The sequence below is a fragment of the Choloepus didactylus genome, chromosome 4 (assembly GCF_015220235.1).
Source record: "Choloepus didactylus isolate mChoDid1 chromosome 4, mChoDid1.pri, whole genome shotgun sequence".
Taxonomy (NCBI): Eukaryota; Metazoa; Chordata; class Mammalia; order Pilosa; family Megalonychidae; genus Choloepus; species Choloepus didactylus.
In genome coordinates, this window is record NC_051310.1 from 5,111,615 (window position 1) to 5,131,799 (window position 20,185).

A 20,185-nucleotide genomic window follows, 5' to 3' on the forward strand; every position below is an offset into this window, starting at 1 on the left:
AGAGCAAAAGGCAAAAACTATGAACAAAAACCAGAGGCACAACCTGCAGCCCTCGCTGCTAGCAGACCCTGCTGCAAGGACCGCCGGCCCAGCAGCCTCCTCCACCCGGACATCCCCTCAAACTGCCTCACCTCGGTATCACACCCAGACACCATCCAGAAGTGCCCAAGATCCCAAATTCTCCCTAGAAACCCCCACTGCCAAGGGCACTCTGCTGCCCCCTCACCATTAACCCTGGGAGCCCAGGTGGCTCTTGCTGACCACCCTCCTAGCTAACTGGGACTGCCTCACTTGCGTCTCGGGGGCGCTGGGGCACGTGTATGCAATCCCTCCACAGGCGTTCCTGGAAACAGGCCACATCCTGTCTAGACTACACTGCTGCTGTGTGTCTGCTGTGGATACTACCTCTATGGAGATGAGAAAACTTGGTCTTTACTAGCAGGGCTGAGAAAGAAGAAATCAGTGAGCCAGGCAAGCTGGTGCAGAACCCCAGATTTCAGAAGGGGGTCACTAACAAAGGACCCCAGCCAGGGAGGAAGGGGGAGGCCTGCACAGGGCGGCTGGAACCCACCCATCCTGCAGCCCTGAGGGCTCAGGGACAGGGGTCAGGCAAAGGCCACTCGGCAGAAAGTGCACAGCTTGCCACTCCACAGCATGTCGTCACGGGCGGCCCGGCCAGCCCACCCACCGGGTCGGGGCTTCAACCCTGCCTCGCTCCTTCCCTGCAGGTGACCAACCCGTAAAAGGCACCTGACCCACCTAATGCCAGCACCTGAAGGCCTGGCAGCACCCTGGCAGCGTTTCCAGAAGCCCTGCAGAGTGTCTTTGGCAGGAGGTAAGAGAAGCCTGTGTTATGTGCTCACTGAGCCCACTGGCCATGCCTGCGGCCCCCCGTGGCTCCCACCCCGGTAGCAGCGGCAGGGGGCCGACAGGAGCTGAGGGCCGAGGCCAGCCTGCTGCCCCGTCCGAGGGGCTCCCCATTCTTGCACCTTACACCTTTGGTTTATCACATCTAAACCAAATTCCCATTTTTCCAAGATCATTTCTGCATTAACAGTGTAAGAGTATTTATTGTGCATGGAAAGTTTTAAGGACATAACATATTCCAGCAGTATGGTCAGGAGTAAATTTCATTTTTGATTTTTAAAAAACACAACAAAAAATTTCATTAGAATTTGAAAACTATAAAATGTTAAATACAAATGGTACTGCTCCAAAATTGTGAGATACAAAGATAAATAATTATAGCACCATTATTAAAAGAAAGGTTATTGCTATGATAAAACACACTGAAATGTTTCATGGAGACACTGTGAGCAGACGTATGGATGAACCTCACGGAGAACGGGGAACCCCACCCACCAAGCCCTGCTGGGGCCGTGCCGGCACACGCTCCAGCACTGGTGAGCAGGAAGAAGGAGCGGAGGCCCCAGCTCTAACACGGCGTGGGGAACGGCCTGCTCACTGTGCATCATCAATTGACTTCCCTACCAGACTGTGTGCTCGAGGGCAGGGAAAAAAACGTGTCTTTCACCCGGGGTCCCCCGTGTCTCAGCATGTCTGGGAGGGAGAGGCATACCCACCAATGTCCATGTACTACGTCAACAACAGGCCCTGAGGATCCACTCTGGGTGCCAGGCCCCGGGAGGGCAGCTCTGCACACAGACCTGGCCAGCAGGCAGCCCACCCGTAATTCACAACCGCTCACAGTGAGAAGCCCCCCTTGTGTCCCGCTCCTCTCCAGCCCTGTCCCCAGTCACTGCTGCCCGTCCCGTTTGCCTCTCCCAGGCCTCCCGTGCAGGCACAAGCCAAGCATGCACACCGGGCGCCCACCCCACCTTCCTCCACAGAAGGCAGCGCACTGCGCCCTGCACCCAGCCTCTCCGCAGTGACACTCCGGAGACACCTGTGTCGGGACAAAGGGTGCCTCCCCCCACCTTCCTAAAGCTGCATGGCATCGACGAGATGGCTGGCTACGCTGTAGTTTACTTTCAGAGTCCCCCACTGCAGGGTATCTGTGCCCTTTCCAGTCTTCCGTTATCACAGCGAGGCAGTGAGACCCCGTGGCCTGGACACGTGCGGAGTGGCACAGCTAGGCCAAAGGGCACACACATTTCAAATTCTTCCCGAGTTTCCAAAGTGCCTCTCCTGGAGGCTGGAAGGATGCATACTCTCATCAGTAAAGCAGGAGCACCTGTCTCTCCACAGAAGGCGTGAGAGCTGCATCACATGTGAGGAAACAAAGGCTCTGAGAGGTCCCATCCATCCATCCATCCATCCATCCATCCATCCATCCATCCATCCATCCAATATTCACTGAGTGTATGCCATGTGCCAGGCACTGAAACAGCTGGGAATAAAACAGAAATGATTTTCTGCGTGGAATTTGTTCCAGTGGGATGAGAAGATAAGGTTTGTAAGATCTTATGGTAATAAGTACTATGAAGAAAAAAACACAATGAGTAGAAAATACAGAAGTGTGTGTGCGGGTGTGTGTGGGGGGTGGGGGGCTGCAGTGACTGTGATCTCCGGCAGGACAGCAGAGTAAAGGCCTCCTTGGCTGGGGGCAGGCTGGGGGACAGGCTGCCAAGCAGGGGACAACACAGAGGCCCCGAGGCAAAGCCAACCAAGCCCGCAGAGAAACAGCAGAGAGGTCAGTGGGGGTGGGACAGCCAGGAAAGGGGCAGGAGGGGAGGCCACGCTGCTCCCAAGTGGCAAAATGGAAAGGCAGCGTAGGGCCCTCAGATCCCAAAGTGGGCGCCCATCTTCTGTGGCCCAGACAACGGGGACCAGCTCTGGGGACCGTCTGGGAGGGAAGGCCCATGGGAGGGGTTGGTGGTGTGAGGGCACCACCCAAGGCCATTCCTCTAAGATGTTCCCAAAGGAGGCGAAAACCATCTGGTAAAATCCTTGATCATTTAATTTAAATTATTTTGGGTTATTATTTGGTTTGGGTTTAACAACAGAAAGCATTTTACTTCTGTCTTTCAAATTATGAAACAAAAATAACTGGAACATTTTATTCAACAAATATAAAAAAATTAAAATTAGGCAGCTCAGTTTCTGTAACATAAGGATCCAGTATATTTTTGTTCCCGAAAATATGTAGCAAAAAAAGAAACGGCTCTTGAGCAGTGGTCAGGTGTTGGTAACGGAATTTCCCCAATGGGCTGGAATTCTTCACCACAAGAGGACCTTGATCTGAGTGAGGGTGTCGGAAAAATGCCCTCAGCAAACCCTGGGCCCTTCTCAGATGCTCTCGGACAAGAGGGCAGCCTGGGAGGTGGGGAGATAGAAGCAGGCCCGGCGGGCAGGGGCACGAGGGCCTGGGCTCTGAGGACGGCGCAGGGGGCAGGGGGACTGGTGGGCCATGGGGGGCCAGGCAAGGGCTCGGGACAGGAAGGCAAAAGGCTGTGGGAAACCAGCAGCACCCATTCTGGCTGCAGTGCAGGGGCAGGGACAATTAAGCCTGGACATGTGAGTGGTGGGGTCCCAAGGGCCCCACCGTCCCTGACCCAGGAGCCCGGCTCTAACCCCGCAGCCCTGTGCCATCCAGCGGGCGTCCCGAGCCATGTGGCTGCCAAGGGCCTGGCATGAGGCAGGTGTGCCTGCAGATGTGCCGTGAGTGGGAAACACATTCCGGATTCCAAAGACTCTGTGTGAAAAAAGGAAGGCAGAACATCTCAATAATTTTTATACTGATTATACGTTGAAATGATAATTCTTTGGATATGCTGCATGAATTAAAGAATATTATTAAAATTCACCTACGCTTTACTTCTGTAATGTGGTTATTAGGAAATTCAAAATGGAAATTTGGGTTGCACTATACTTCTACTGGGCAGCGTTGCTGTAGACAGTGGGGGCACTAAAGGTTTCTGAAAAGGGGAAGGGCAGGGGGCCCAGAACGAAGGTGGGCTGGGGTGGGGTGTACCAGGAGAGCCACAGGTGACAGCGGAGGGATGGCAGAGGCCCTGGAGGATGGGGCAGGGGCGGGGGTGGCAGAGCGGGCGCTGAGGCTCCAAGAACACATACGCCGGCGGGAGGAGGCCGAGGAGGCAGCCAGGGTGTTGGTCTGCAGCTGACGATCGTGACCAAGGAAGGCAAGGAAATCAGCGAGGGCTAGAAGAACCAGATGTGTGACACCCAAGGGGGTCTCCACAGAAGACAATGAGGAGGAGGGTGAGGAAGGTGTGAAACCCCAGGAAAAGCCCCCTTAGAGGGAGTGGGCCGGAGACCAGCAGAGCAGAAGGGAACCCAGAGGGGCAGGCTGGTGGGGGGCATGAGTGCCAGGCCTGGAGCCCTGCTCTGCACCCCGCCTGCCTCAGTCAGTGGGCGGGTTCTCTGATGAGGAGAGAGGCACAGCAATTTACCAAGGGCATCCCACTGGCAAGTGGCAGAACTCACACCTCCAATACACACAGACGCACAAGTGTGACAGGGCAGTGGGCCAAGCAGGGCACAGAGGTGTCCTTTGGAGAGAGCATGGGAAGGAAGTCTGCAGGCTGAGAAAAGGACCTAAGGGCAAGGGGCTGGGGCTGGGGTGGGCTGGGGGAGTAGGAGGGTGGTGGGTAGATGCCTGGCCGAGTGAGGAAGGATCAGGAAGAGAGGGGCACAGGACTCATGAGGGATCCCAAAGAAAGCTCCCTGCCCCTCAGGCTGGAAAAAGAGACAGGGAAGAAAATGACAGGCAGAGGTGAGGCGACTCTGCAAGTCCGTGGGGTCTGGGTCTGGGTGGTGTCCCCGCGGACTGCGAGGTGCTCGGGCAGGAGGGCGGGAGGTCGCCCAGCCTGGCTGACAGAGTCAAACCACAGAATGCTCCATGCGGTTCTGGTCACGCCGTCTGCACGTCAGCCCCTTTCCGTGGCTGTGAGAACACCTCTCCTTGGGCTGGTGTTCCCGGGTGGGAGGGTGGGGGCTGCTCCATGTCACCGCTGAGTAGTCACTGAAGGCCACCCCACATTTGTAATTCTGAAGGCCAAATAAACTGTCTGACTGCAGGGTATCAACCCAGTGAACGAGCAAATAAGACACAAAGACACTACCTACAATTAATTAACAGATAAAAGATTTTCTAAATATACTATACCTTAAAAGGAAAGAAGAATAAAAATACATCTGTAACCACCTTAAAGTGCTGCTGCTAAAATGACTAATTTTAATTGAAGCTTTCTAAAGCACTTACTTTCCTTCCTCCCTTCGTCTTTCCCTCTTTTCACTATCAACGTGACAAGCAGGAAAAAATTATTTGGGGTGGAGTGAGTATGCCTTTTACAGTACAGATATTAACTTATAAAAAATACTCAGATGAACAAACTCAAAGCCCATGGCAGCTGCTGGGAAAGCCCTGGCCAAGGCCTCTCCTGTCACGGCCCTTGGGAGAGGGCTCAGGCTTCCCTTGGGAAGCATCAGGGAGGGGGTCTCAGAGCCATGGATACAAGATTTCAAAGTCACTGTTACCAGTGTTAAAACTTTAAGGAGATCTTTTCTTTCCTTTGATTAACAAAAGCAACAACAGAAACAGAACTACAGAAGGCGCAGAACCGCGCTCTTGTCCTAGAGGTGGACAGGGGGCACCGGGGATGCAGGAGGGGAAGACTGGAGCCCGCGGGCAGCTCTCGCCAGCCCAGGCTGCAGGGTCCCTCCTCCCCAGCGTGCCCTTTAAGTAGGTTTGCTCCAAACATGCCAAGGAGACCAGGGCTGTCCAAGCACATTCACCGTGGCCTTGAACCTATGGGAGAGAAGGTGAAGGAAGGAAGCCCTCATTACTATCAGTGATGAAAAAAGCCAAGAGGACAAGTTCTTTTTGGACTATACATTTTAACCAACCATCAAACCACACTTGAAAACCCTTTCGAGTTACTGTTTAGTGGACACAACCCTGAGATAACAGAAATTTAAAGACAAACAAGGCTGTGTTCATCACCACTATCACACACAAGTGTCCTCTACAACTCCTCCTCCCAGAACAGGTCAGGACCACCAGTCACAAACGTCAGCCTTCACCCTCCAGGGTGCTTCTGCAAGGCCGCCTGCTGACGGGGAGACCCCCTTTCCCGGGAGCTTGTCAGATAAACTGTGCACCAAAGTACTCTCGATAAAGGTCTGTTAAGACATTTTTGAGGGAGTAATACACTTCAGTACAGAACATTACAAATAGAATCCTAAAATCTACTTTAAAAGATTAGAGAAAGAGGCTCAGGAGAGCTGTGTCTAATTTCCCAAGAGGGAAAAGCAGAGGCTGTTCAGGGTCCATTTCCCAGGCCAGAAAGTCCCCGGTTTCTCCTTCCTTCAGGCCTGGCCAGGGCGAGCAGCAAGGTCCCACAGATGCAGGGGGAGCCACGGGTGTGAAGGGAGCGGGTCTCCTTAGCTACAGGGGCGCTGACTGGGGGTGGAGGTGAGGTTCACTGGCCCCCACCAATGGAAGGCGCAAATCCTTACAGTCTCACCTCATTAAAGAAAATTATAGACCATGAAAGGCAACAGCAGTGGGATGTAGAGGGGACAGTTTCCCATCTTTGTACTTCTCTATTTTCTAATTTTTCTATGAAGAAACATTTAAATTAATTAATGAAAAAATCACATTAAAATATTCTTTGATTCCAAGACAGAAAATTTTCATCTATCCTTAATTTTAGGTGGATTTCCAAAATTTACAATTCCATTCCATCCATCCTTCCATCCATCCACCCATCCTTCTATCCATCATCCATCCACCCATCCTTCCATCCATCCACCCATCTTTCCATCCATCCATCATCCACCCTTCCTTCCAGCCATCATCCATCCATCCTTCCATCCATCCACATCCATCATCCATCCTTCCATCTATCCACATCCATCATCCATCATCCATCCTTCCTTCCATCCATCCACATCCATCATCCATCATCCATCCTCCTTCCATCTATCCACCCATCCTTTCATCCATCCACAGCCATCATCCATCATCCATCCTTCCTTTCTTCCATCCATCCACCCATCCTTCCATCCATCCAAACATTCATTGTATCTTCATGTTCGAGGTGCTGGGAGGAGGCAAAGGTCAGAGTAAGTAGTGCTGGGTGTGGGCGGGAGGTGGGGCTGGGGGCACATGAGAGGAGGATTCTGGGGGGGGGGGTCAGTCGGAGCCACAAACGCCACCCCAGGTGAGTCTCTGCCTGGCTTGCCCTGCTCTTACCTTCCTGCCCTGGAAAATTTCTAGTTATCTTTCAAAACTGTTGGTATCTCACGTTCCAAGGAACCGTTTCCAGGGTTTCTCCTACACCTTGAGCCCTGGGTGTCTCCCAGCTCTCATGCAGGCCCTTTTCTGACCAAGCTCCTTGAATGAACTCCTCGTCCTCACCACAAACCTTCTAGGTAGGTACTACGACAGGGACCTGTTTTATTGCTGAGAAGAGAGGCAGAGTCAGACTGATGTCCTGCCAGCAGTAAGAGGCAGAGCTGGTGTTTACATCCTAAGAGACTGCTCTTAGCCATGGGCTGAAAATCTGTAAGTTGTATGGTAACAAACTGATTGTTTTAAATGCTCCATTGGTTGCAACGTGATGAGATGGCCAGAAACTTGGAATATAACCTTTTCTTTTACTACTCTCTCTCCACAGACCGTTTAATCTCAGAAAATCAATTACTCCTGACATGCTGACCACTCCCAGATTTTGATCTCTAGTTCCACACTAGAACTGTGTCCAGTCACCCACCTGCCATCTCCATTTGGATGTCTCAGAGCCACCCAAACTTAACCAGGACAGAACGGAACCTCTGATCTTTTCCTCCATTCCCTACTCCTAACCGTCTTACCCAATGCAGTAAAATGACAGCTGGGCAACTAAGCTTCATAAACACCTCTCTCTAATTCAGTCTCCAAAAAAACAGCCAGGGTAGTCTTCAAAATCACACATCTGCTTGCCTCAGCCTCCCACTCCTTTCTAGAGGATCCCACGGCTTGGGCTAAAAGAGCAAACTGGACCAGGTCCGGAATGACCTGGCTCTCTGATCTCATGTCTCCTCCCTGGGCCCTTCTCTCAATTCCTCTCGGAGCCAAGCTCCCCTACCACAGGACTTCAATGGCTAGCCTCACTGCAGGAATGCACTGCCTCCAACTCCTTACCTGGCTGACCCCCGGCTCACGCAAGGCTCGGTGAGGCCCTCTGCCTCTGTGTCCCTGCCTCTCTCGGGCCCACCTGCTCCTCTTACATCACAACATGCCATCATCTGCTGGGGCAGGCGTGTCTGGGTAGTGCTATCAACACTCCCCCTCCTGAGAGTGTGAACAGGAGGGAAGGGATGTGTGGACACATGGCAGGGAATCAAGGTCTGGTGAATGAATGAAAGGATGGCCACAACTCTAGTTCAAGCCCTCAGCTCTCACCTGGACAGTTACTAGAGCCTCCTCACTGGTCTTGCTACCTTCATTCTCTCTTTCTTCATTCCAATCCACCTCCACAAGGGCTGACAAGAGTTCTAAAAAAACACATTTGATCCTGTCACTCCCTTGATTAAAACCCAAAGGTCCCCCACAGCCTATACTGTCGGATCCAAATTTCTTAGCATGACATGAAGGGGCTGTTGTAATCTTGTTTCAATTTATCTTTCCAGCTTTGATTCCTGCCAGTCTGACCCCCACACCTTGATGTGGCCATACTTGGTTACTCTGTGGTCCTCCCCACTCCAAGTTATTTTCCCCAGCTTTCAAGGCCTTTCTTATCCTCCTCCAACTCCTATGTATCCTTCAAGACTCAAATCAAATGACCTTCTGCAAGACTTTTGACTTTCTCCACAGGACTTAACTTTTGTTTGTATTATATGATATTCGATACAGACTAAAGAATACATTTAGCATATATTCTTAAGCATTTTGTTCATGTAGCTATCATAACACATGTCCCAACAGCCTATCTGTCCATCCTTACTAAACTGTGAGCTCCTGGGAAGGCACAGACTGGTCTGGCAACCATCGCGTGGAGGGGCTTACAGCCTGTGATCAATAAAGTGCCTGTGGAAGTGATTGCTGGTTCTGATTCTGTCATCCAGGCCAGACTTGCTACCTGATCTAGACAAGTCACTTACCTTCTCTTGGACTATGTCCTCACCTGTGAAATGAGGCCAGCTCTCCACCCTCCCCGGTAGAGGGATACGTGAAAGTACTCTGAAGCCTCTGAAGCTCCTACCAGTGCAAAGCACAGCATGATGATTACTCCAACAACCATTCCTGCACTCTCGGAAAAACAAATCCCTGATGACCCTTGCTCTTAGTCATCCTGATCAAAATCTGATGGAACTATTATCCACGGAACCAAAGGGCAATCAATTTCAGCCTCAAGCTGTAAATGCCAAGCTGGCATTTTGAATGGCCATTTTTTGAATAAAATGTAGAAAGAGGATGAGCTAACTCATGCTTCACCCAGTAAGAATTAAGAGTAAGGAGCCGCTTTCTACCCTGCAGCTCGAAGCCACCCAGCGTCTGGGCAGGCTGGCTGATGCAGTACAAGTCCCCCAGGGCCCTGACACCAGGGGACATGTGGTCCCTGGCTCTCTGCCCTCCCCCACTGATGACTACACAAACCCTTTCTTGTTCTCTAAGTGGCATTCTGTGCCGTCCTCAGCCAGAGCCGCCTTGGGATCTTGGTTCCCAACAGCCTTTACATGGTTCTAATCCCTCGCCCTCAATCAGCCTCCCCTTACCTAAACACAAACAGATTTACAATTTCTGTTGTAATAGAGAAGGCTGCTTTTGTGATCCCACTCTCCTTTCACAAATAAACAAACAATAAATCAATAAATAATTTTCTCAGATGATATTAATAAAACTTCTATGTAAACAGAACATTTTGTGCATAAGACTTTTTTTAAAGGGAAATGGGATGGAATACTTTTCCTCTACAGTTTGTCAATCCAGATGGCAAGTTTTGTTTCCAGTCAACCCAATGAAACTGGAAGAGGAGGTGGCATGGTTCAAAAGGTTTCACCAAATCCACTGGCAATGTCAGGCAGGCACACCCTGGATGGGTACTGGCTATGCTCAGGCAGCACATACTAGAAAGAGTGCAAAAGAATCAGAATCTTAACTAAATTTTCCAAGTTGAATATTCTCCCCCAGATACTATTTCTTAAAAGCCAGAATCTCTAATGTGCTTCTGTTTCAAGTTCTTGTTGTTAAAGCCATAATACAAAACCACCTGTTCCTTTTTGAAAGAGGGATCCCAAGTGACCTGACCCTGGTCACAAATCCAGAGCTTCCACCTCAGCTCTCCCACCTTGGCTTCCAGGTGCGAGGAAAGTCAGACTGGAACAAAGAGGAGGAAGAACATCAAACATCCAATGGCAGTATTTGGAGCTGGAAGCCACTCCATGGCTTTGACAAATATAATCTCTCTGGCAACCCTGACTGGCTGCATTCCGGAGCCCTGACATGTTCCTGAACAGACAGCCCCGTATCTCAGGCTCCTTCCAGTATGAAACTGAAGATGCTAGAAGCCCCGGTGCATACTACAGCACTGGCAATAGCTCTGTCCCGTGATCCAACTTTATGTGCCAAGATTTCTAACTATGCAAAAATAATTTTACAGAAAATATTTTCAAGAGCAGGACAACTACTCCTTAGTCAAATGCCCATCAAGCACACACAAAAAAGCTTAAGCTGCCATGTACGCACCCTAAGGAAATGTCATCAAGTTCTTGGATCTGCGTGAAGTTTTCTGGCAATGTGAACAAAGTTTGGAAGTCTATATTTTTAAAATCTGAATTATAAATATCAGGATAGAGTCTCATCCCTATCTTTATGAGTTTTTAAAAGCACCTGCTATTGCCACCTAAGCATGCTCTACAAAAATGCACAAAACAGTAACACCAAGGAAAGACAGGTAAAGAGCAACAAATTAATTTACCACATTTAAACTTGGGTACTACTAGGTAGGACAGCTGAGTGAATGAAAAATGGGCTTAGCTCAAAGTATAACATAAGGCCCGCTGCCCTTGGTAAGAACATACACATTCTTAAAGGGATTCTTAACAACTAAGAGAGGGTGCTACTTACTTCCTCATTAAATAGTTTGCTAGTTTCTTTTTTGATTGGGTCTATAAGCTGGACTTGGCCTGCGGAAAAGCCCACTAGGAGAGAGACACTTTCTGCTGTGGCTGTTAGGTGGCTGAAGTCATGACAAGTAGGTTGTGTTCCTTTGTATATCCTTTTATCTATTGGTTTACTCAAGTCAGCAGCCTGGAGGAGAAAGAGAAAAATACACATGGTAAACAGCATATTGAGATGAAAAATCTAAGTTACACCATTTTATACTGCATTATGATGCTTAATCTTAAAAACTAAGTTTAAAATATCTTTTCAGTTGTGACTTAATACTCATCTAGCATTTTATAAAAGCACTTTCACATTCATAAGCCAATTAGAAATTGTTAGGTTACCCATAATATGTTTATAGCTGTTAATTTCACAACCTATTTTATTCTCCTTCAAATACATGTAATGAAGACTCCTGGATTTCAGGAGGAAAAATCGCTGAGGTACTAAAACCAGTATCTGCAAAACGTACTCCAAAGAGTAACTCTACTCACAAAAAAGCTCAGCGTTTAAACACACCTGAGCCCCACCACACCCATGGTGAGTTACCTGCAGCCCCGTGGGTCTCCAGGTGTGGCCCCCAGACCACCAGCAACAGCAGCATCACCTGGAAACTCAGAAATGCAAATTCTCAAGCCCCACCCCAGACCAAAAGAGCTGAAAAGCATGGGGTGGGGCCCGACGATCTGCATTTTTAAAGCCTTCCGTGTGATTCTGACACTCAGATTTGGAAACTGCTGCTTCTGGGGTGGCGCTCCCTCTTCTGTACTAGCTTTCAGAAAGAACTCTCCCTGAGAACCCACACCAAGTGCTTGGCATGCATTGTCTTTAACCTGAACAGCAACCCTTCACACTAGGTAGTATTTTCCCATTGTACAAAGGAGAAAACAAGGGAAGTCCAGGCCACAAACCTGCCTAGAAAGTGGACTCTGAACGTGGAGTGGAAGGGGAACACAAGTACACAAGGGTGCACACACCCCGAAGTCGAAACCAAACGACTTCTGGTTTGGGAAATGTGGTTTTCAAGGTCCCCTGAGCAGGACTCCTTTCTCCACAGCAATGCTCTGGGCGATCCCGACTGTGAACTGAGGGCGCCTACCCCCGCCCAGGCCTGGTTGAAAATCACCAGAGGAGCCAACTAAGAGAGCTGCCGAGTCCTCCAAAACATCCCCCGGACGGCCCCTCAGGCCGTGAGAACCATTCTGGGGTCCAGTGCTTGAGCACCCCTTCCCCACGTTCTTTCTTCCAAACAGGCCTGTGATGCTGTGGCGAGTATTCTAATACTTGATTTTTCAAGTAACAAATATAAATACTGAATAGAAAAGAAAGCCCTCAAAATTGCAGGCATCTTTGAGCAAACTCAAAAGGCTGGCCCGGAGCAACTCCAGTTCTTTGGGGAGCCCCGGGGCCAGGGAAGAAGGGCACAGGCCATGCGGACACTCTCCCAGCCTCACCTCGGTCAAAACAGAGATGAGACTCTCTGCTCTACCAACTCACCGCACTGCCTGGAGGGTGAAATGAGAATACATACATGAAAGAGTCCTGGAAGTGTAACATAAGTACTAGACAAAAGAAGAGGGATTCCTGACTTTGGAGCAAGGAGAAAGCGAATGGGGAAAGGAGTAACAGTGGTCCAGGGCTGGGCAGAGGGGGCCGGGCACAGTTGCCCCAGGGACATGCTCCTGAGTGAGGCCCCAGGCTGGGAAGGAGAGGTCAGGCTCGTGGGACAACATGGGCAGGTCATCCCAGAGCAAGGAAGACCAGCAAAAGTTAAAATACAAAATAAGATACAAGCAGCAGCCAAAGACAAAAATCAAATTTGATAAATGAACAATTAAATTATTACATGATCACTGCATCAGCATATGCAACTCAGGATTTTTTAAAAAATCTTGCTTGGGGAATTTTCCCCTAAAAGGATATATCTAAAATTAGGTACTTAAATATAAAAATCAACTCAAAGACAAACCAAAAATTAACAGATAAAACATACAAATATAAATTAAATGAGCAAAAGAACTTACAGTGATTCTCAGAAACAACACAGCACCAGTAAAGGTGCCTGTTTTTCCAAGCACTGCTACCAGTTCAGAATTAAACTTATGGATGCCTTACAACAGCTATATTAGCCTCCGTTATTGGCATCTTTCTTTTACATTCTCAGCCTCCAACACGGAACTTTACTGAGAAGTTGTCGGTAATTAGATCATATGTGAACAGACAGCTAAAGTATTTTAAATGCCAACTGAAGGATTATTTTTACTCTTATATCAGGTAGATATTCCAAAAATAATCTGCTTATTAATTTGCTCAACAAACTTTCTTCCTAGACCATGACTATTCAAAGTGTGCCTGCCCACAAACAGCTTACTAGGTCTGTGGGTCAAATTAGGTACACAAATTGAGGATAAGCATTTAGAAGTTTTTATGGCAATTTGACATAATTGAGTTATTTTGTATCTGTTGAAACTAAAATTTAAAAAACTAGAGTTTCTATTATGTATTTCTTTTTCAGTTTCATTTTTCTAGTAATTCATTTGTCTTACAAAAGTATCAATTCAGGAAGACTGGACATTTTAAAAAACTGGTCCTTCAACACAAGTGGTGCCTAGAAGGCACCAAAGTACAACCTAAGCCAAAGGAGAACTTGGAATGTCTCTTGGTGAAGGTTACCTCTCCCCAGTCCCCAGTGGCACTAATCGAACGGGAAAAACACGTAAGTCCAGGCAACCGTCACCTGTACCAAGCGGGAATTACGGAGAAGCTGAAGTGACTGCTAGGTGTGTGCCCATAAGAAACTATATTTCTGGGAACCCCCTGGGCTCCATGAGCAGCTCTGACTCCGTTTTGGTGCTGCCTTAATTTCAGACTGCATGATCAACTCCAACTCATTCTGTCTTCCTTTCTCTATAGCCCATCATCAAGCTCTGTCTCTTTTTCCATGGACATGTCACTGTTCTATTTCCTTTCTCCTTTTTTTTGGAGGGGGTGTGGGGGGGACAAAATGCACTCTGAACTCACGTACCCACTTTGTAGCAGGAGTGACCGCTGGGCTGGTGACTCCTCTCTCCCATGGGACCACAGCCCCTGACAGAGGCTTCCCAGGTAGAGGGGCAAAGAGCATGGGTCCAAGCCCTGCCCTCTGTTCACTGGCCTCTCCTCTGAGGACTCTCCCTGGGGTTCCCTCTCTTGCAGGGCAATGGCGGGGTTGCGGATAACGGCTGTTACACGCAAAGCACGTGGAAGCACTCCCATGTAGCTACCGTTATTAATTCACCTCCAGCACATCCTGCCTCTGATCAAAATGCATCCATAGCTCCCTGACAGCCTCCACATCCCACTTAGCAGCAACACCATCTGACATCTACTGAACACCTTCTATGTACCAGGCCCTGCCCCAGGAACTTCACATGCACCATCGCATCTAACCTCAGCGTCACCCTTCAAAGCAGGTATGAACGTTACTCCCCACGGTTTACAGATGAGGAAACTGGGACTGGATGAAAGATCCAGAGCCCATGTCCCTGACCACTATGCGCTGTCCTGCCTCTCCACCCTTGGCTTCCCTCCACTTCCCGAGCTCTGGTCCAGGCAAATGGCCCTGCTCCCCTGCTTCATGAGCTGCCCTCCTCTGCAAGACAGTCTCCTGGTCTCCCTTTCCCAGGAATCCTTCCAAGCAGTTCAAGGCCCAATCACCATTCTTTGCGCTTCTCTCCTTTATCTCAATTTGGAAGTACTTAATGCATTCCACAACTTTTAACATTTACTCACTTATATGATTACAGAACTATTTTGTCTGTTATCATTTGCAATAAAAGTACAATTATTACAATTAAAACAAAAACTCCTTTAAGGAATAGAACTTCTTTATTAAACAGTTATCACTGTACTGCTACACAAAATTAACTTTCATTTTTTCAGCTTTCTGCAGAACTCAGCATAGATGGGTTACAGACACTTTGGGAATTTCTTTTATGCTTCTGCATCTTAACTATTGCCAATTATCTGAGTTCTTAAACATGAATTTATAGTAGAACCAATTTATCAAAAATTTTATAAATTTTAAGAATTAGACTTCTCTATTTGGTTATCCAGTCCTACAGAGTATCCAGTAGGTCACAGATGTGTAGTATTTGTTAAATGAATGAAGCCATGACTGCTTCTGAATTTTTTCATGGTAAGATTAAATCTTATCGTTATGCTCATTAGTTTCTGCCTAAGGAGTTACTGTTTATAAATCATTATACTTATTAGGTTTTCAACTTAATAGAAAAAATTTAAATGATGGCTTAAAAATTCCTATTACAGAACAGAGCTGGTCACCAAAAGCCTCAGGGAAAAAGTACACATTAATTTTCATGTTTCTCTTTTCCTTGGGCTTTTAATCCTTAAAATCCCTGGAATTGTTTTTATGATGAATACTTCTGAAACAGGGAGTCAGCTTAGTTTAGCAGGCACTAATGAGGCTATGGGTACACCAGGACATATCTTTCTAGCACCACGATGGGCGTGCAAAGGAACATCTCTCCCCGGGCCCACAACCCTCACCCAGAACCCTGTCCCTGACGTTCCCCCAACAGCAAGGAGGTGGCGCTGCTTCAACCTGAGAGGGTCTGGCCCACCCAGGGAAGGCGCCTGTGCCCGGCAGACCCGCTGGCACTGCTGGGAGGGCAGGCAGGGCTGGGGGAAGCCAGCCTTTGCCACCGGCAGCAGCTGTCCCCGTGAGGGCCCAGGCATGGTGGCAGGAGGCCGACAGGAGGGCTGTGAGCATGTGGCCAAGCCTTTGCATGGGAACCTGCTATGTGATTACTCCTGAGTGCCCAGAAGCATTTGATGCAACCTAAAAAGGCTTTTAGACATGGTTTTAAATGTATTTGGGGATGGGGGGTGGTTCTAGGTTATAAAGGTGGACTTTATTTTCCTGAAATTTCACATCCTCCCTCCCTTCCCCACAGAAGAATCAATGCAGAGAGAACCAGCTGCGCAGACTCTTGCTAGAAAAGAGTAAGAAGTCCTTTTACCGGCATATCTAACAGCTGCCAAATGTCCAATCCAGTTCAGAAGCCCACCCTTCCTAGACCTGAAATTCCTCTCTTCCCTCCAGCTTATCCTCCCATACTCAGTTTTCACACCCGTGGATGTCTCTTCCCCTCTTCCAAGCTCTAAACCCGCCATCTCGGCCAACTTCCCCACGTGGTGGCCCTGCCCCCACGAGGGCCTCACAGACCTCCCCCAGCCTTTCCTTTCCCGGTCCACTGCCCAGCTGAGGTGGCCCTGGCTCTGCATCAGCCTTGCTTCTGCCCCTTTCTACCTGCACTGTGCTAGATTCATCTCCACGAAGCCTTTGGTCCTCAGCCACTCGGCAACACACAACCACAGCGGAGCTCCTGGGTGTGGCCTTCACAGGCCGCCACCAGACCTGGCTTTATGGTCTCCCTCCTGTACTCACACTTTGTCCCCAAGGCATTTGTTCATTCACTGCCTGAGCTTTACACCTTCTTGTCTTTACTTGAATACCTTCCCCACCTCCAGCAGCCACGCAACTCTTGCTCAAACCCCTCCCCCACCCCAACCCAGCACAATGCCACTTCCTCCTGGTTTCACCTGGCGTGGCAGTCTCACCCAGCCGCACTGCTCCTATCACTGGGTGCCACACTTCCCGGGTGCAGCACATTCACTGTCGTCCACACACTGTTAAAGTCCTGCTCCTTAGAAACAAAGGAGTCAGGCAGTCTGAATGGCTTCATCAAAGGTCTCCATTACTGCCATTCTGCAAACCGGAAGAGGACTGCGTAGTGCTTTCTATTATTACCTCTGACCACATCTCAAACAAGGTGATCAAGGGCTTATTTCCCAGGGCCACAAAGGATCACCAACTTGGAAGGAGTGGAACTGAGGCCATATCTTAGACTCAGGATCTCCCCAAATCCCACATTATAAAGATTTTGCAGAGTTTGTTTGGGGGGTGGGGTGGGGGATACTTTTAAACTAGTCAGGGTTAGGGTTCCCAAGCACCTACTCATGAGGCTGGGCCCCCCAGGGCTGGTCACCCTGCTGAAACCTGGGGACACCGATGCCTCCCAAGTTGCAGGCATGAATGAAATTGGACTCTGACTACTCTGAGCTGAGATATACTCACTTTTTGAACAAAGCTCAATGTCCTATTTAACTAAAATTTCCTTCAACATTGTGGAAAATAACCATGGCCCAATAACAGAAATACCAAACACTGATTTCCAAATATCTTCACTGCTCACACATCACAGGCCAGCGAAAAGCTTACATTCAAGAAGCATGGAGCTGTAAGGCACTGTGCTGATGCCAATTCTATAGTCCAGCCCACCTGCCCCTGAAGTAGAAACAAAACTGTCTCTTCTTGGGAAACACCCACATAATCCATCTTTCTCACATGATTTCTTTCCTCAGCTAGATAGTCACTGCCAAAATATCTACATAGTTGACATGAATGGTGTTTAAAGGGCCCAACACTTCTCTAAAAAGAAACGTATCAGGGCTATGAGAGGTCAGCTAGGCTTGGGATCACTTATTCTAGTAGGAAGAAAATGTCAATCAGTTGTATAGTGTTGGGGACTTAGCTGCCTCATTCACCACTCCACTCCTAGTGGAGGGCCTGGCACACAGGAGGCATCAGTAATTACCTGCTGCAGAAATGAAACACGTTTAAAAACGGGTAGAAAGAAAACTAAATCAATAGGAACCCTAAGAGACCTCCAGCAAATACAGAACCCTTCTGCTGGCCCAAATCCAACAGCTGCCCTCTTGGATGCCCATTTGTGGGAGAAAACAACCTCCATTAGCAAATACTGGTACGTCATTTAAGGTTCACAAAGCACCTTCACGCACCAGTTCCTGCACCCTTCGTTACAAGAAATGGGAAACCCAAATCGGGCCCCCAGGAGACCAAGTGGTGCAGTCCAGGCATCCCCATTCCAGCCTTGTGCTTTCCCCTGCCCCATGCTGCTGTGGAGGGAAGCTGACAAGGGGACATCTGAGGTGGCACCTGACTCTACGTTCCTATGCTTGCTGAAGCGGGAATCAAATATCCCCGCCTTGCTCAGCCTGGTCCCATTTTCAGCTCTACATTCTCAGTGCCTGTACCTCATGGGGCTGTTTTATCAAAATGGAGTAAGAGACACACAGTCCCCAGAATAATGCTTGGCACTTAGGAGGCTCATGGGCAAAGAGCCTTCCCCTCCTTCCCTAGATGTCTTTTAAACTGGTGTTTCCCCTTCTGAATAATAAGGTGTTTCACTTGCTGCTTGTCTTACAGGCTTTAACAATTCTCATCATTAAACCTCCAAAGAAATATAAATAAGGAAAACCAGAAATATTTCTGCCCTATATTTCCTGGACAAAGATAACAACAGCAGGAGCCAAGGATACAGTGTGTTTTCCTTCCACCGTAATCGTCCGGAACAACGCATTGCTCACAAGCAGCAGCTCACAGCCCACACTTGCTCTAGCAACCCAGCAGCCACCCTCTTCTTTGCTGACCACAAGCCACAGGCATGTCACTGGCTAGCATCCTTCTGACAGGCTTCACAGTGGGCACCTCTCAGAGGCCTGGCCTCAGCAAGGGCAGCAGAGAAGGGGCAGGGAACTGGATGGAGGGGAGATGGGCAGGACCACAAGCCAGACACCAGCTGGTCAGGATGCAGTGCCATGTTAGAATGCAGGTGCGCCACACCTTTGTGACATTTCCAAAAGGTGAGAGTACACAGTCACCAAATACACAGAATGCATTAAGTTAAATGACATTTTCACAGCAACAATCTCCTTGGAATTGCTTGCTCTTCACCAAAGGAAGGATTCTCCCAGGAGTCAAGGTAAAGTTCTTCCTTTGGAGGTTCTGCCCGGGGCAGGACAGCGGCCAAGGCAGAAGCAGTGGGGCTGGTTCAGGTGCCAGCATCTTCTCCCCTTGCCCAAAACTGTCCGTCAAGCATCTCCTGAAACAACTAGCTTCTGCTGTTACCACTAGTCACTTTTTCCCAGGCAGCCTGTCACTTAAAAACTATTAGCTATGAAAATCTGCTCCTCTTCCCTCAGAGTATATTTTAAAAATGAACTTAACAAGCTGCTAAACCACAACCTCTTCGCCACCATCTCCTCACTTTCTGGGGCTGCCCTCCTGGTGTAGGTCAAGTCCCTAACCCAATGTGAGACACTACAAACGGCTGCTGCCACGCCCGGGCTTAGTCTAATGAAACACTGATTTCTTCATTAAAGAAAAACTATGAATAAACATTAGATAAATTCAATTTGCACACATTCTAACAGAGCTCATCACATTAACATGATGACATATTCAAATGACCGATTTTTATTAAATCCTTCTGCTATATATGCATGGAAATAGATTCCTATTCCTGAAGGAATACCAGCATCTCGAAGGGAAGAAAGGCAAGATGCCTTCATTTCTGCAAAGATACCCATTTTAAATTCTTAAAGCACAGTTTTTCAAAAAGCCTCAGCCCCTCCCCCCGAAAGGCAGAGGAGGGGCACCGTCCAGGCTCATCTGAAATGTTGTGACCATGGCTGGTGGACTAAAGGCCCTTCCCGGGCAGCCAGGCGTTCCTAAGTACTGCCGAACCACTTTGCTCTTGTTTCTCTGACATTTAGATGACCCATGCGCTTATTTCATTTGGCAGAGCACAAAGATGATTTTTATACTTTCCAACTCAAATGGCCGAGTCACATCAGCCAGGTCCTGCAGAAGAGCTCCCGCCAGGTGAGCTGTGCCCACCACCCTGCCATCATCCCACAGAGAAACCCACGGCAGGTGGGGACCTGCCCAAGGACTTAAACAGGATGGAGTTGCTGCTCTCCAACCACACCGAGCTGTCACTCCCTTTTCAAGCACCCAACGTCAGTCAGAACAAATAACTTATGAATCTGCAACATGAAATTTCAAAACTGACACTGACAGGTACCAATGATTTCATATCAAATGACAGCATTCCGAACCTAGGACAATGCCGTGTTTTCAAACAGGAAACAAGAAAGCTAGAGACAGTGAGAGAACACTAAATCTAACTCACACATTGATGAAGGAGAGCAGTCACTAACACAAGCAGCCAAATTATTCAATTT

General features: G+C 48.6%; 1 protein-coding gene across 25 annotated transcripts in view; it reads right to left on the reverse strand.

Moving 5' to 3' along the window:
- WDR20 (WD repeat domain 20) overlaps positions 1-20,185 on the reverse strand; it is a 60,775-nt gene that overhangs the window by 3,386 nt on the left and 37,204 nt on the right. For 4 of the 25 annotated variants that reach the window (XM_037831824.1, XM_037831823.1, XM_037831835.1 and 1 more), the window contains exons 2-5: positions 11,036-11,218; positions 10,257-10,285; positions 9,093-9,166; positions 8,372-8,463 (exon numbers count right to left, since the gene is read on the reverse strand). In XM_037831824.1, coding sequence (XP_037687752.1) covers positions 8,372-8,463; positions 9,093-9,166; positions 10,257-10,285; positions 11,036-11,218 — 378 coding nt within the window. Of the gene's footprint in view, position 1; positions 5,732-8,371; positions 9,167-9,778; positions 11,013-11,035; positions 11,219-20,185 lie in introns of those variants that run through there. The other 21 variants (XR_005216185.1, XR_005216183.1, XR_005216186.1 and 18 more) reach the window with 17 other exon arrangements.